Source organism: Mobula hypostoma, chromosome 4, assembly GCF_963921235.1.
Source record: "Mobula hypostoma chromosome 4, sMobHyp1.1, whole genome shotgun sequence".
In the NCBI taxonomy this organism is placed as follows: domain Eukaryota; kingdom Metazoa; phylum Chordata; class Chondrichthyes; order Myliobatiformes; family Myliobatidae; genus Mobula; species Mobula hypostoma.
The window spans coordinates 115,919,098-115,932,089 of NC_086100.1; the positions used below are offsets into that span (position 1 = coordinate 115,919,098).

The 12,992-nt window shown below is 38.9% G+C and overlaps 1 protein-coding gene across 6 annotated transcripts in view; it reads left to right on the plus strand.

Annotated features, from left to right (window-relative positions):
* rapgef2b (Rap guanine nucleotide exchange factor 2b) overlaps positions 1-9,348 on the plus strand; it is a 393,855-nt gene extending 384,507 nt beyond the window's left edge. For 4 of the 6 annotated variants that reach the window (XM_063046413.1, XM_063046416.1, XM_063046415.1 and 1 more), the window contains one exon: positions 7,521-9,348. In XM_063046413.1, the coding sequence (XP_062902483.1) occupies positions 7,521-7,527 (7 nt within the window). In that variant the 3' untranslated portion in view covers positions 7,528-9,348. The remainder of the gene's footprint in view (positions 1-7,520) is intronic. The other 2 variants (XM_063046414.1, XM_063046417.1) reach the window with 1 other exon arrangement.
* Positions 9,349-12,992: the final 3,644 nt, after the last annotated feature.

Below are 12,992 nucleotides of genomic sequence, written 5' to 3' on the forward strand. Positions count from 1 at the left end.
ATTGATATTCAAGCCATCGAGTTGGAGGCTACCCAGGCAGAATATCAGAAGTTTAACTTAACTTTTAGAAGGCGTTTTAAACAGATACATGAATGAGAAAAGTTGAGAGGGATATGGACCATATGCAGGCAAATGGGTCTAGCTCAGGGCCAGTTTCTGCATACTCTATAAAGCTTTGACTTCAGTGAAGTCAGTGATCTGGATTAACAGATAGCTTTTGAATTGTAGTTCTTCATTTCATACCACAATACATATTTATTAATCTCCCTAGCTGATCTTTCTATAAAATGATATAGTATATAATTAGACCCATCTTTTTAAATTGTTTATCCTCATTTGCCCCATGCTCTGGTAGGATAAAGCCTAGCGGACAAGAGTAAAAACAGTGGGATGGCTTGAGTTTTGCAAGTAATATGCTAATTATCTTTCTTGCACAGCTTTCAGCAATCCTGCTTGGATGTTTGCTTTCCTTGACACCATATTGATAGGGATTCATTGTTATACAGCACAGAAACAGGCCCTTCTGCCCAGCTCATCCATCCATTTACCTATATAAAACTTTTCTATTCATGTTTTGTTCAAATGTCTTTAAGAAGCTGTAATTCTCTAGCTTTGTCAGAAAATCTTGCCTCTCGGACCCCCTTCTCACTTTGACCACCTGCACTTTAGTTTTAGATTTCACTGCCTTCTAAAACTGACAGTGACTACCTCCGCTATCGGTGTCCCAGTCTCCCTACAACTCAGACTCTCCAGTCCAGGTCATATTTCTGTGAATGTTTTCCACACCCTCTGTCTTAACGACATGGCGATTTGCACTGCACACAACATTGCAGTCTCACCAATAATTTATATAAATACATCATATCCAACTGCTATACTCATAAGTTCAAATAAATTATTATCAAAGTACCTAAATGGCAAAATATATTGCCTTGAAATTAAGTTTCTTGCAAGCATTCACAGTAGATCAGAGTAGATCACCTTGCACTTATCTGGATGGGCACCGTCTGCCAATCTTCAAGGAGCTCAGTAGGTCAGGAAACATCTGTGGTAAGGAATAAACAGTCATTTCAGGCTGAGACCCTTCATCAGGACTGGAAAGTAAGGGGAAAGGAGCCAGAGTAAGAAGGTAGGGTGAGGGGATAAGTGAAGCCAGAGGGAGAGGGGCCCCAAACTCTTCTTCCAGATGATGCAGCACTTCACTTGCAACTTGTTGGAGTCTTTCTTTTCTTTTTTAATCTTTTTATTAATTTTCAAGTTCATAAACATAATAACAATAGTGATACAAAGCGATTGGAATTACCTTATTGTTAATAAACATATACAAAAAAAAGACTACAAATAGTACAAGTGTAATAGACTTCCCAACTCTTGAAATAGTTAATCATGGAAAATCTGTTGGAGTCGCTTACTCACTGAATCCAGTGCTCCTGATGCAGCCTCATCTCTGTTGGTGAGATCCGACTTAGATTGGGGGGGGGCACTTTGTAGAGCACCTTTACTCCACCGCAACAAGCAGGATTTCACAGAAGCCAAACATTTTAATTCCAGTCTCCACTCCCATTCCAACTCATTGGTTCGTGGTCTCCTCTACTGTCATGATAAGACCAGTCAGCTTGGAGAAGCAGCAGTTCATACTCTGTCTGGGTAGCCTCCAACCTGATGGCATGAACATCGATTTCTCTTACTGCTAGTAATTTTTCCCTCTCCGCCTTTCTTCTTCTTCCATTCCCCTCTCTGACTCCCCTCTTTTCTCTTCTCCACACCTGCTCCTCTTCCCCTCCCCCACTTTCTTATTCTACTTTCCAATCCTGATGAAGGGTCTCAGTGTGAAACATTGCTTATTCTTTTCCATAGATGCTGCCTGACCTGCTCAGTTTCTCCAGCATTTTGTATGTGTTACTCTGGATTTCCAACATCTGCAGAATCTCCTTGTTTATGATTTGCCAATCCTTAGTTGGCTGGTGACGTAGTGGCATCAGCGCTGGACTTCGGGGTGAGAGGTCCCAAGTTCGATTTCAGCTGGCACCCTTGCACACTCTCCATCCGTACTGCGTTAAGAGCTGGTGATCTCTTTAAAAAAACTCACCCGGCAGAAGGCGATGGCAAACCACTGCTGTAACTCGCCTCATACATGATTTTCCAATACGTCAGAGCAGCGTGGAAGGAAATAGCTTGCTTGCTAACTGGAAAACTCCCGATGTGACATACTTTTTTTTTTAGTTGTTTTACCTAGCTGATCAAGATCCTCTATGATGACTTTTTGATGACTTTCTTTGCTGCCTATGAGATCACATTTTAGTATCATCTGCAAACTTACTCATCATAACCACCAACCTTCTCTTGTAAATCATTAACGTGTATGGTGAGTAATAAAGGACTCAGCACTGATCCCTGTGGTACACTGTTAGTTACAGGTCTCCAATGTGATGAGAAACCACCCTTCTACTACTATCAAGTCAATTTTATATCTAATTTGAGCTCCCTCAATCCCAGGAATTCTAACCTCTGGACCTGCTTACCACATAGAATCTTGTCAGTGGATTTGCTGAAGTCCAAGTAAAAAGTGTCTCCCAAAATTACAGCTTCACTACAGCTTTGCTCTTTTCAACCAGCATCTTCCCCTCCTCATCGTGATCCTTATCTGAAATTAACAAGCTCCTTACCCTGCTGATGCGGCATTTTTTTAAAAAAAAGCTCCTTCTTTGAAACTTGTTTTCTTGTTTCATACAGCTATAACTCAAGCATAAATACAATTTAAATGCTACTGAATGAAAACATTCATTTAGGTTAAGACAATGAAGGTTGTAAAGTCTTGAGAAATTTTTAATGAAAGCTGGCCTCCTGGTTCTTTGCACCAAGTTTATTGCGATGGAATACAGTAGAATCATTAAGATGCGCCAAGCAGTTCCTCACCTAAAGCTTTAGGACCATAATGTCAAGTCTTAATGATTTTTTTTCAAAGATAGACACAGCTATTTTAGTACAAGTTACTTCAATTCAATCCAAGTTTAATTGTCATTTAACCATATATGAATACTCATGAATGCAACCAAATGAGACAGCGTTACGACGGGGTCAAGGTGCAAAGACACATTACCAACAGTCACTCACAGTAAGCACACACAAGATCACAATCACAGAATAGAGTCCTTGCCCACAACACCATGGCTTGATGCTCAGTTCTCGCACTTACAAGTCAATAAACTGTATCAGTAAAATACAACAACTCAGAATGTGTGTGTGTGTATCCAGACCCCCAACCCACCGGTATCATCTGTCAACTGATCCCCGACATCTGCTAGGTAGTGCCGTGGCTTTGAGCCCCAGTCCTTGCCCTGATGCTCAACTCCCGCCAGGCGAATCCGTGGTTTTGAGGACCAGTCCTCACACATACAGACACATATTAGTAAATACACAACCAGACAAGTATATCTGTATATAGTCCAGACCCCTCTGTCCATTTTAAATCTTCATTTGCCACAATTGCGCAATGCCACCCCCATAAGAGAGCGATAGGGTGGACACCTCTCCGGAGCCTGAAAAACAAGCAATCTCAATCTACATTATTCATAACATTTTGTTGAGATTTTATTTCCAGGTTTCACATGATGGTGGTTTTTTTCAGTGAATTGGAATTCTGATGAAGTGTCTTTGAATTATTAACTCCTCATAGATGCTGCCTGACCTGCTGATTATTTCCAGCATTTTTCAATTTTATTAGGCACTTTCAGTCTTGTGTGGCCATAACTTAAATATATGGTTTCTCTTAAAACAGAATTCCAAATCTGCATTGTGTGTCTCAAGCCTTTGCAGAGTAGTCCATTAAATGTACTGTAATTGAACAATTCTAGACTCTATACAATGACAAAGAATGCAAAAAGTAAAATTCCTTGAAATTGTCTCTTATTCCACTTCATTGCCATAAATTAAAATGGAAGGTTTTCATAAGCTCCATGTAAGTGGAGCTTATGCCAACATTATTTATAGTTCAACGTACAAGGTAAATTTATTATGCAAGTACATATGTGTCACCGTATACAACCTGGAGATTCATTTTCTTGTGGGCATACACAATAAATCCACAATAGAATAATAACCATAATAGAATCAATGTAAGACCGTGCCAACTTGGGTGTTCAACCAGTGTGCAAAAGACAACAAACTCTGCAAATACAAAGTGGGAGGGCCCCCTCCCACTTTCAAATCTCTTACTCACTCTTCCTTCAGTTAGTCCTGACGAAGGGTCTCGGCCCAAAACGTCGACTGTACCTCTTCCTAGAGATGCTGCCTGGCCTGCTGCGTACACCAGCAACTTTGATGTGTGTTGCTTGTATTTCCAGTATCTGCAGAATTCCTCGTGTTGTGGCTCAGGAATCTCTGGTTTCCTCCGCCTGAGGTCAATAATTAGCTCCTTGTTCTTGCTGACATTGAGGAAGATGTTGCTGTTGTGGTACCACTTAGCCAGAGTCTGGTAGTAGATGGTTGCCTCTCTGACTGAAGGCTTGTAACTAGTGGTATGCCATCAGGATCAATGCTGATTTAGTTGTTGTGTGTCATCTATATCAAGGATATGTGTGGTAATGTAGTAAGCTGGATCAGCTCCTTGGTCTTGCTAGTATTGAGTAAGTGGTTGTTGCTGTGGCTCCGTTTAGCCAGATTTTCAATCTCCTTCCTGTATGCTGATTCATCACCACCTTTGATTTAGTCTATGATAGTGGTGTCATCAGCAAGCTTAAATATGGCATTGGAGCTGTGCATAGCCACACAGTTATAAGTGTAAAGTGAGTGGAGCTACAACCTGTGTTTGCAGAGATTGTGAAGGAGATGCTGCCAATCTAAACTGACTGGGGTCTGCAAGTTAGGAAATCAAGGATCCAATTGCACAGGGAGGCATTGAAGACGAGGTCTTGATGCTAATTGATTAGTTTTCAGGGGATGATAGTATTGAATGCAGAGTTGTAGTTGATAAAGAGCATCCTTTGCTGTTCAGGTGTTTGAGGATTGATGGAAGAGCCAATGAGATGTCTTCAGCTGTGGACCTGTTGCCCTGGTAGGCGAATTGGAACCAATCTAAGCCACTTCTCAGGCAGGAGTTGATATGTTTCATCATCAACCTCTGAAAACATTTTATCACTGTGGATATAAGTGCTGCTGAATGATAATCATTGAGACACTCACCACTTTCTTCTTAGGCACCAGTATAAGTGAAGTCTGTTTGAAGTAGGTGGGTGCCTCAGACTGCCGAAGAGAGGTTGAAGATCTTAGTGAACACTCCAGCCAGTTGATCAACACAGGGACTTAGTACTTGGCCAGGTATCCCGTCTGGGCTGGAGGCTTTTCGTGGATTCACCCTCCTGAAGGTTGCTCAGATGTCAGCCTTAGACTGAAATCACATGATCATCAGGGGCTGCGTAGTTCCTCCATGCTGTGACGGTCAAAGCAAGTATAGAAGGCATTGAGTTCATTTGGAAGCAAAACCCTGTTGTTGTCTGTGTTGTTTGATTTTACCTATAAGACATTATAGTATTCAAGCCCTGCCACAACTGTTGAGCATCCTTCATTGTTTCAAGTTTAGTCCGGAATTGCCACTCCGCCTGTGAGATGGCTTTCCAGAGATCGTACCTGGACTTCTTGTAACTTTCTGGTCACCGCACTTGAGCACCCTTGATCTGGCCCTCAGTAAATTGTGGATCTCATAGTTCATCTAGAGCTTCTGGTTAGGGAAAACTGAAGGAGTTTGTGGGTGTGAAAGAAATTATGACACTTAATCCTGTCAATTTTCTAGTTCTCAAAAAATTGGAAGAAATACTGGTAGAATATTAGGCCAACGGCCCCCAACCACCGGGCCGCGAGGAAAGGATATGAGTCAGCTGCACCTTTCCTCATTCCCTGTCAGGCACTGTTGAACTTGAACATAGGGTTGCCAATTGTCCCATATTTGCTGGGACATCCCGTATATTGGACTAAACTGGTTTGTCCTGTATTTCTGCCGCTGAGGCAGAGCGTTCCTATGAAACCTTTCGTGCCGAAATGGCGTAAAGCGAAGAAGCAATTACCATTAATTTATGTGTGAAAAATTTTTGTGCGTTCCCAGACCCCAAATCATACCAAATAACACATATCACTAATATATAGTAAAAGCAGGAATGATACGATAAATATACAGCCTATATAAAGTAGAAATAATATATGTACAGTATAGTCGGGAAGATGAAGGAAAAAGCGACTGGGGAGAAAAATTCGGCATTTACGCGCGTGCGCACATTACATGCACACATCACGCATGCGCACACATGTGCCCGAGCGAGGCTTCATGGTCATGGTAGTCTTTCCTGGGGTAAAGCGTCCCGGGATCTGACTGCTATTTTTGTCCCTTATTTGGGAGTGAGAAAGTTGGCAACCCTAACTGTAAAAGACATGTTGAGGTGAGTTTAACCCTACTTGAACACCCCCACCCCACCCCGGGTCGGCCGGACCACAAGAATATTGTCAATATTAAACCGGTCCGTGGTGCATAAAATGTTGGGGACCCCTGTATTAGGCAATTATAATCACAGGGCAAACCCAACAGTTTAATTTGATTATTTTAAATGATAAATTGGCATTCCTGGTAGGCATCAGTATTTACATTTGCCTTAAGGATTTTTTTTCCGTATCCATCTTAAATTACCACTTACTACTGTTACTTTTCTTTTTTAAATCTTTTTATTGAATAAGTATACAAAAAGGTAAGCCATATAGGCACTAATACACTGTTAGAATATAATAAAATTACAGAAGATATTAATACAAAAAAAAACTACAAACAATGTAATTTAAACATAACATACCAAGGTAACATAATAGTATACTAATTTTTATATATATATCAATAGAGAAAAGGAAAAAAACCCACCGTGCAACTAACTAAAAGCAAAGCAAACTTACTACTGTTAAGAACTTGTACAACACATTTTTTAACATTTAATGCGTTTATTAGGAGCATGTAGTAGCTCATGATTTATTTGTTATGCTAGTCTTTTATGTTACAAATCAGAACTCTACAATTAGTGATGTGGACAAAAAGATTGTTGCTGATTCAGTTTCTCCTTTGGTTACTTATGGTCAATTTGTGGTTTGTCAAGAATGCTTTCGTTTGAGGAGAACCACAGAAGGTAGTTGTTTGTTGATGTTGCTCCTTGGGAAAAGTATTTCAGCACAAGATTGGCCAACATCTGGTATTGAGTAAAAAAGTGTGATATGATATGCTTATTTTCTGAATGGTACATTCATTTCTCAGTTACTTTTCCTGAAGGATAGTTGCATTATGCATCAATTCAAGTTGTAAGGTTAATTGCAAGATAATTCCAGACAATTTTTTGGGTGATATTATTTACCATATTCATCACTAAAAACTAATTTATACAAAGTACTAATGGTAATTTAGGCACATAGTATCTTTTTTTAGATCTTTTACTATTTGTAGACGTGTATACTTTATTAAGCAAATTTTAATTTGATTGTTTTTTTTTCCATAGAAGATGAGCAAGTTTCTGCAGTTTGACCAAGTTTCGCTTCCCGCTTTCTTATGTTTATATCACTTCATGCAAGCTACATTTTGGACAGCACAACAGATCATCCAGATGTAGGAGCCTTGGAAACCTTTTGAATGGAATTCCCAATGCCACTTGCCTCTTTCCCTGCCTTAAAGCAGCATGGGACTTTTATCCCCGCATGTGGAATACTGTGAAGAAACTGTCCTGGCACTTTGGAACTGTGTTGCTTTTAATGCACAGAGCTTATTCTACAGACTAGTCCTGTCACCACCCACCATGAACTGTGCTCAGAATTTCAGTTAGATTACATTGACTATGGAGCTGCTCTTGATGCATTCTTTAATCAGCCTAGAACATTTTGAATTATTTTGCTGTTTTTTTTGCCATTGTGGCACATAGTCGTTTAAACAACAAAAAGACTTTTTTTAAAAAAGTCAAGCAAATCACGCATGATTTTGTATTTCAGCAAATTATTGAACATGTGATATTCACTTTACTTTTGGGCACAGAGATCAAGACAAGTTTTTAATTTATGTTGACTTTTGATTAAATACTGCTTACAGAACAACAAACACTAGATCTCCACAGTTACAGTATTATTTTACACATAATTTATATTTTTTGATTGTAGGATTTTGAATTAGTATTTTAAATAATTGAACTGGATGGCACCCTGTATCATAGAATCATGCTAGCTAGTTCTTACTTTTGACAAAATCGTGGTGCCCACCTATTTGATGATAGGGTCACAAGGCTTCGTATAGAAAAGCCTTGATTTCTTTTTTCCAGCCTTTGAAATCTGCAGTATGTACAAGGAAATTAACTTATGCTTCTTGGAATATCACTGTATATCTATAATGAAGGTTGAGACTTCAAAGCAAACCACCCTCTGCTGCTATTTAAACCTTCAAAATGACTGAATTGGCAGCAGTATTTTTGTTGCCATTCTGCAGACTCCTTGTAGTGAAGGCTGCCAGTCTGAGTAGTACACAAATATATGGAACTGTTTTCTTAGATCTGTTTCTTGTATTTTTGTTTCCATTGAGCTCAGCTGATCATATTGATCAGTAAATAAACTTTGGTTCAATTGAAGACTGCAGTGTTTTCACTGTATTTTAAACATCAGTCCTTTATTTAACAGTCATCAAATCATAGTTTAGACCCTCCTTATTTCTAAATACTTCATGTTGTCATTTATGCATTTGTAATTTATCTGTATTATGCATAATTTGTCAATGTCATTCTACAGTCAATGTCATTGTGTGCATATAGGCAGACAAAGATAAATAATAGATATATTGAAGAGTTGCACAAATAATATAAACTTAACCGTAATCGTAGAACATAGAAATGCTAATCTCATTTCAACAAATCTGTGATGTTAAGTGCAAAATGTATGATTAACTGGTGATTTCCTCATACTTTTGATACTACTTGTACCTGTATGTCTTTTAGAAAGACAATTGGTGGAGTCTGTATCTCTTTTGTATTTTTAATACAATAATTGTACATAATGGTTATATTTTTGTTGAAAATGGTAGAAATGTACAATGTTTATGCCTCTACGTCCAGTTTATACAAAGCTGGAGAATAAATATAATTCAAAAGTGCTTTTGTTTATTTTTGAGTTTGGCTAAATTACAAAATGGAATATGGTTGTTAATCTCAAGGTATGACTGGAGTCTTCAAAAAATATAGGGGGAAGTAACTCGAGGACATTCAGAGGTGGAAATATTTCTTTATAGGTTTTGTATTTTCTTAGAACTTATGTTAACAGGATGGGAGAGATATTTTTCAGGAAAAGTTGAAGTGCATTACTATTAAAGCTGAAGTTTACAAAACATTACTTAATAGATACAATTTTATCAATTAATTTTTGGGTGGAGGTCATGTTACTTCTACTGGGACCTGGGTGATGAACAAAAGTTTGACTCCATTCTTAAAGATTACAAACAAAGCTACAGTTAATGCAAATAATTAATTCAATAATTTAACATGCTATTGGTAAAAACATTACTGAAATGTTGAAAATAAAGCATGCCAAATATGTAATGTTGACCCCATAATTTTAGCTCATAATTTTCTCCCGCTGCAATTTCTTGGTGCTGGTTTCTGCCACAGTTATCTCTCCCCAACCCACCTTCCTCTTTTTCTTGCCTTTTTGTGTTTTTTTTCTGAACTATTCATGAGTATTGGTGGTTTATTGTTTAATATTACAATAAAGTTCATGATAACTTGCAATTCCTTTTTCTGAATCTCAAGTTGCCTTAATCCAGACCTCAAAATTATTTCTGTTTTATCTTAAATTTCCTGCTTAAGGTTTACTTAGGTGTTGCGTCAAACACATGTAAATCATGTTAAGATGAGGAAATGCATAGGTCGATTCCTTTATATCTACACACATACGCACACACACTTTCACTCTCTTATGCTCTCATGCTCTCTCTCTCTCTCTCTCTCTCTCTCTCACTCTCTCTCACTCTCGCTCCTCTTGATACTTGATGAGCTGAACCAGCCTGTATTTCGTATTTTGCATTATAAAAGTGGTCTTGGCTCTTGATATCAGACATTCAGGTTGACCTACTCATGAGCTTTATGTTCTTGCAATGTTTAAAGTAACTAATGCTATTCAGAGCAACCTTTCACAGTTTTGTTGATTTCTGTTCGTTAGTATGTGTTTAAGACAATTGACATTTTGCTGTTACTAGCTAATTTTTCCCTAGTGTGTAGAATGAAAATGTCAGCCTCTTGAACTTGTTTGTCTTTCATTCTGTAATTTCAAGTTTTCCAATCAGTGAATTAAGATCTGTTATATTGCATATGGATTTAGGGCACTCAGTCAGTACTGTGGTAGGTTTTCAAACTGAGGATCCCAGCTTTGAGTTTGCAGGAGTTAAAGTTATTAGACTCAGAAATATTTTCAGTTTATCAAATAATTTATAATTACAGCCCTACAAATAATATATTCTCTCATAAATGCAGGATGAATTTTAAGATGCAAAGTACATTTATTATCCAAATATGTATACATTATACAACCTTGAGATTGGTCTGCTTACCGGTAGCCACAAAGCAAGAAACCCGAAAGTCAAGTCAAGTCAAATTTATTTATAAAGCACATTTAAAAACAACTCATGTTGACCAAAGTACTGTACAAACCATAACAGGTAGCTAAAATCACAAATACAAGAAACACAGATATAACCAACAAGGCACACAGCTTATAGGCACAAAATAAACAACACATGAGCCTAGGCACAAGCCAAAAATCAGCCACATCAGGAAGATTTAAACACTAATGAATAAAGGTAAGTTTTGAGCCTGGACTTAAAAGAATCAATGGAGGAGGCAGATCTGATAGGGAGGGGAATGCTGTTCCACAGTCTAGGGGCTACAACAGCAAAGGCGCAGTCACCCCTGAACTTAAATTTAGATCGCGGGACAGCCAGGAGTCCCAAGTCAGCCAACCTGAGGGACCTGGAAGTAGAATAAGGGGTTAGAAGGTCTGCGATATAGGAGGGGGCCAGCCCATTTAGGGCTTTATAAACAAACAGGAGAACCTTAAAATCAATTCTAAACCATACTGGTAGCCAGTTGAGTAATGTGGTCCCTCTTCCGGGCACCTGTCAGGAGCCTGGCTGCGGCGTTCTGGACCAGTTGCAGATGGGACAGGGACGACTGACTAATTCCAGTACACAGGGAGCTGGAGTAGTCCAAGCAGGAGGATGTAAGGACGTGGATGACTTTCTCGAGATCTTTGAAAGAGAGAAACGACGATTTTGGCAATAGTACGAACCTGGAAAAAACTGGCTTTTACTACTGCATTATCTTGCTTGCCAAACTTAAAGGTGGAATCAAATATCACACCAAGGTTTTTGACAAGAGTGGACAGGTTACCAAGACTGTTGGTAATCACTTTGATGGAGTCGGGGGCCAAATAGGACAACTTCAGACTTGCCTTCATTCAGCTGTAGGAAGTTTTGTGCCATCCAACACTTCATGTCCTAAAAGCAGTTCATAAGGCTTTCCAAGATGTTGTTTTGGTGTAGGTAGGGCAGCAATTGACTAAGAATAACCTTTTCGAGATCCTTCGATAGGGATGGAAGTTTTGAAATAGGTCTGTAGTTACTAGGTAAGGTAGGGTCTGAGTTGGGTTTTTTCAGGAAAGAGCCCAATTTTTAAAAAAAGACCGACCCCCCCCAATGCACGGAGAAAGTGTAAAGAAAGCAAATCATGAAAACGATAGAAGGAAACAACAGCATCCCGAACCAAATTGTGTCTATTGTCCTGAATCCCGGAGCAACTGGAGTAGGCCCAAAGCCTCGGTCTCAGTTCATTATATAGCAGGCCAAGCCACTGCCAAGCTCGTATACACAAAGCACATAGCAGCGGGAGCAGTCTCACAGCTTCAGTGCTGCGGAGAGTAGAGCGAGCAAAGTCGGCCCAACCCTCACCTCTATTACCGACACCCTGCCTTTCCAGTCTATCTGGGCCACTGTTTAAATTGTCCCAACACTGGGTAGTGCTGCGCATCAGGCCCTGGACAACATAATGCATCTGTAAATTGTTGGTTATTTTGACTAAAGAAAATAGTTCACTAGCTGTGTTATTTAGGTGTAAAACTGAAACTGGATCGTTGAGTGAGGAGCTGCAATTTATTCCAGCAATAACTTACTGCATTGTCTAACATGCAGACTACTGGGATGACAATGTATTATAAATTTCAATTTGTTACCTCTTAGGCAACAGCTGCTCATTGTGATATATCTAATACAGGAAGAAGTCTAGCTAAGGGTCAGTTTGTATCATTAAAGAAAAAAAACTTTCAGATCAAGAAATTCTGTGTTTGAAATGTAATTAGAAGATGTGGAATCATGGCAAGAGAAGAACAATATCAAAAACTAGAAATTGTGACATTAGTATGACAAAATAAGGCAGTGATTGACAAAGTAAAAATGACAGCAAGGCAAAGGTATATCAATAATCGACTGTGTTGACAGATTAAGAAGTAGAGAAAGTGTTAGATTGGCATTTATTTGTGATTTGTTGGAGAGATGCCAGGTAATGACTGGCATTGAAGAGCATCCACTGAATTATGTATCTTATAACCAGCTTAAACAGGAATCCTTATACTCAACCCATACGGTTTAGTCTGGAGTGGGTTTCAGTCATCAATTTACTTCCATCATAAATTCTGAATATTTTGCAGTCATTTATTAGCTGCTGCTGGGTCAAATTCTCTTAAATTTGCCCCACTAATATTCTGGTTATTCCAAATTGTAATGAAGAGGGAATGTTTTGAAATGAAAATATAATGTGATGTTAATGATTGACTTGCCTGGCTTTCATCATTGGAGTACCCAACCTGTTGGTTACCAACTTGAACCAGAGTTGAAGTTGTTCGAGATTTAGGCTTGGGAACAGTAGAACAGATGTTAGGCGAGTTCTGACATT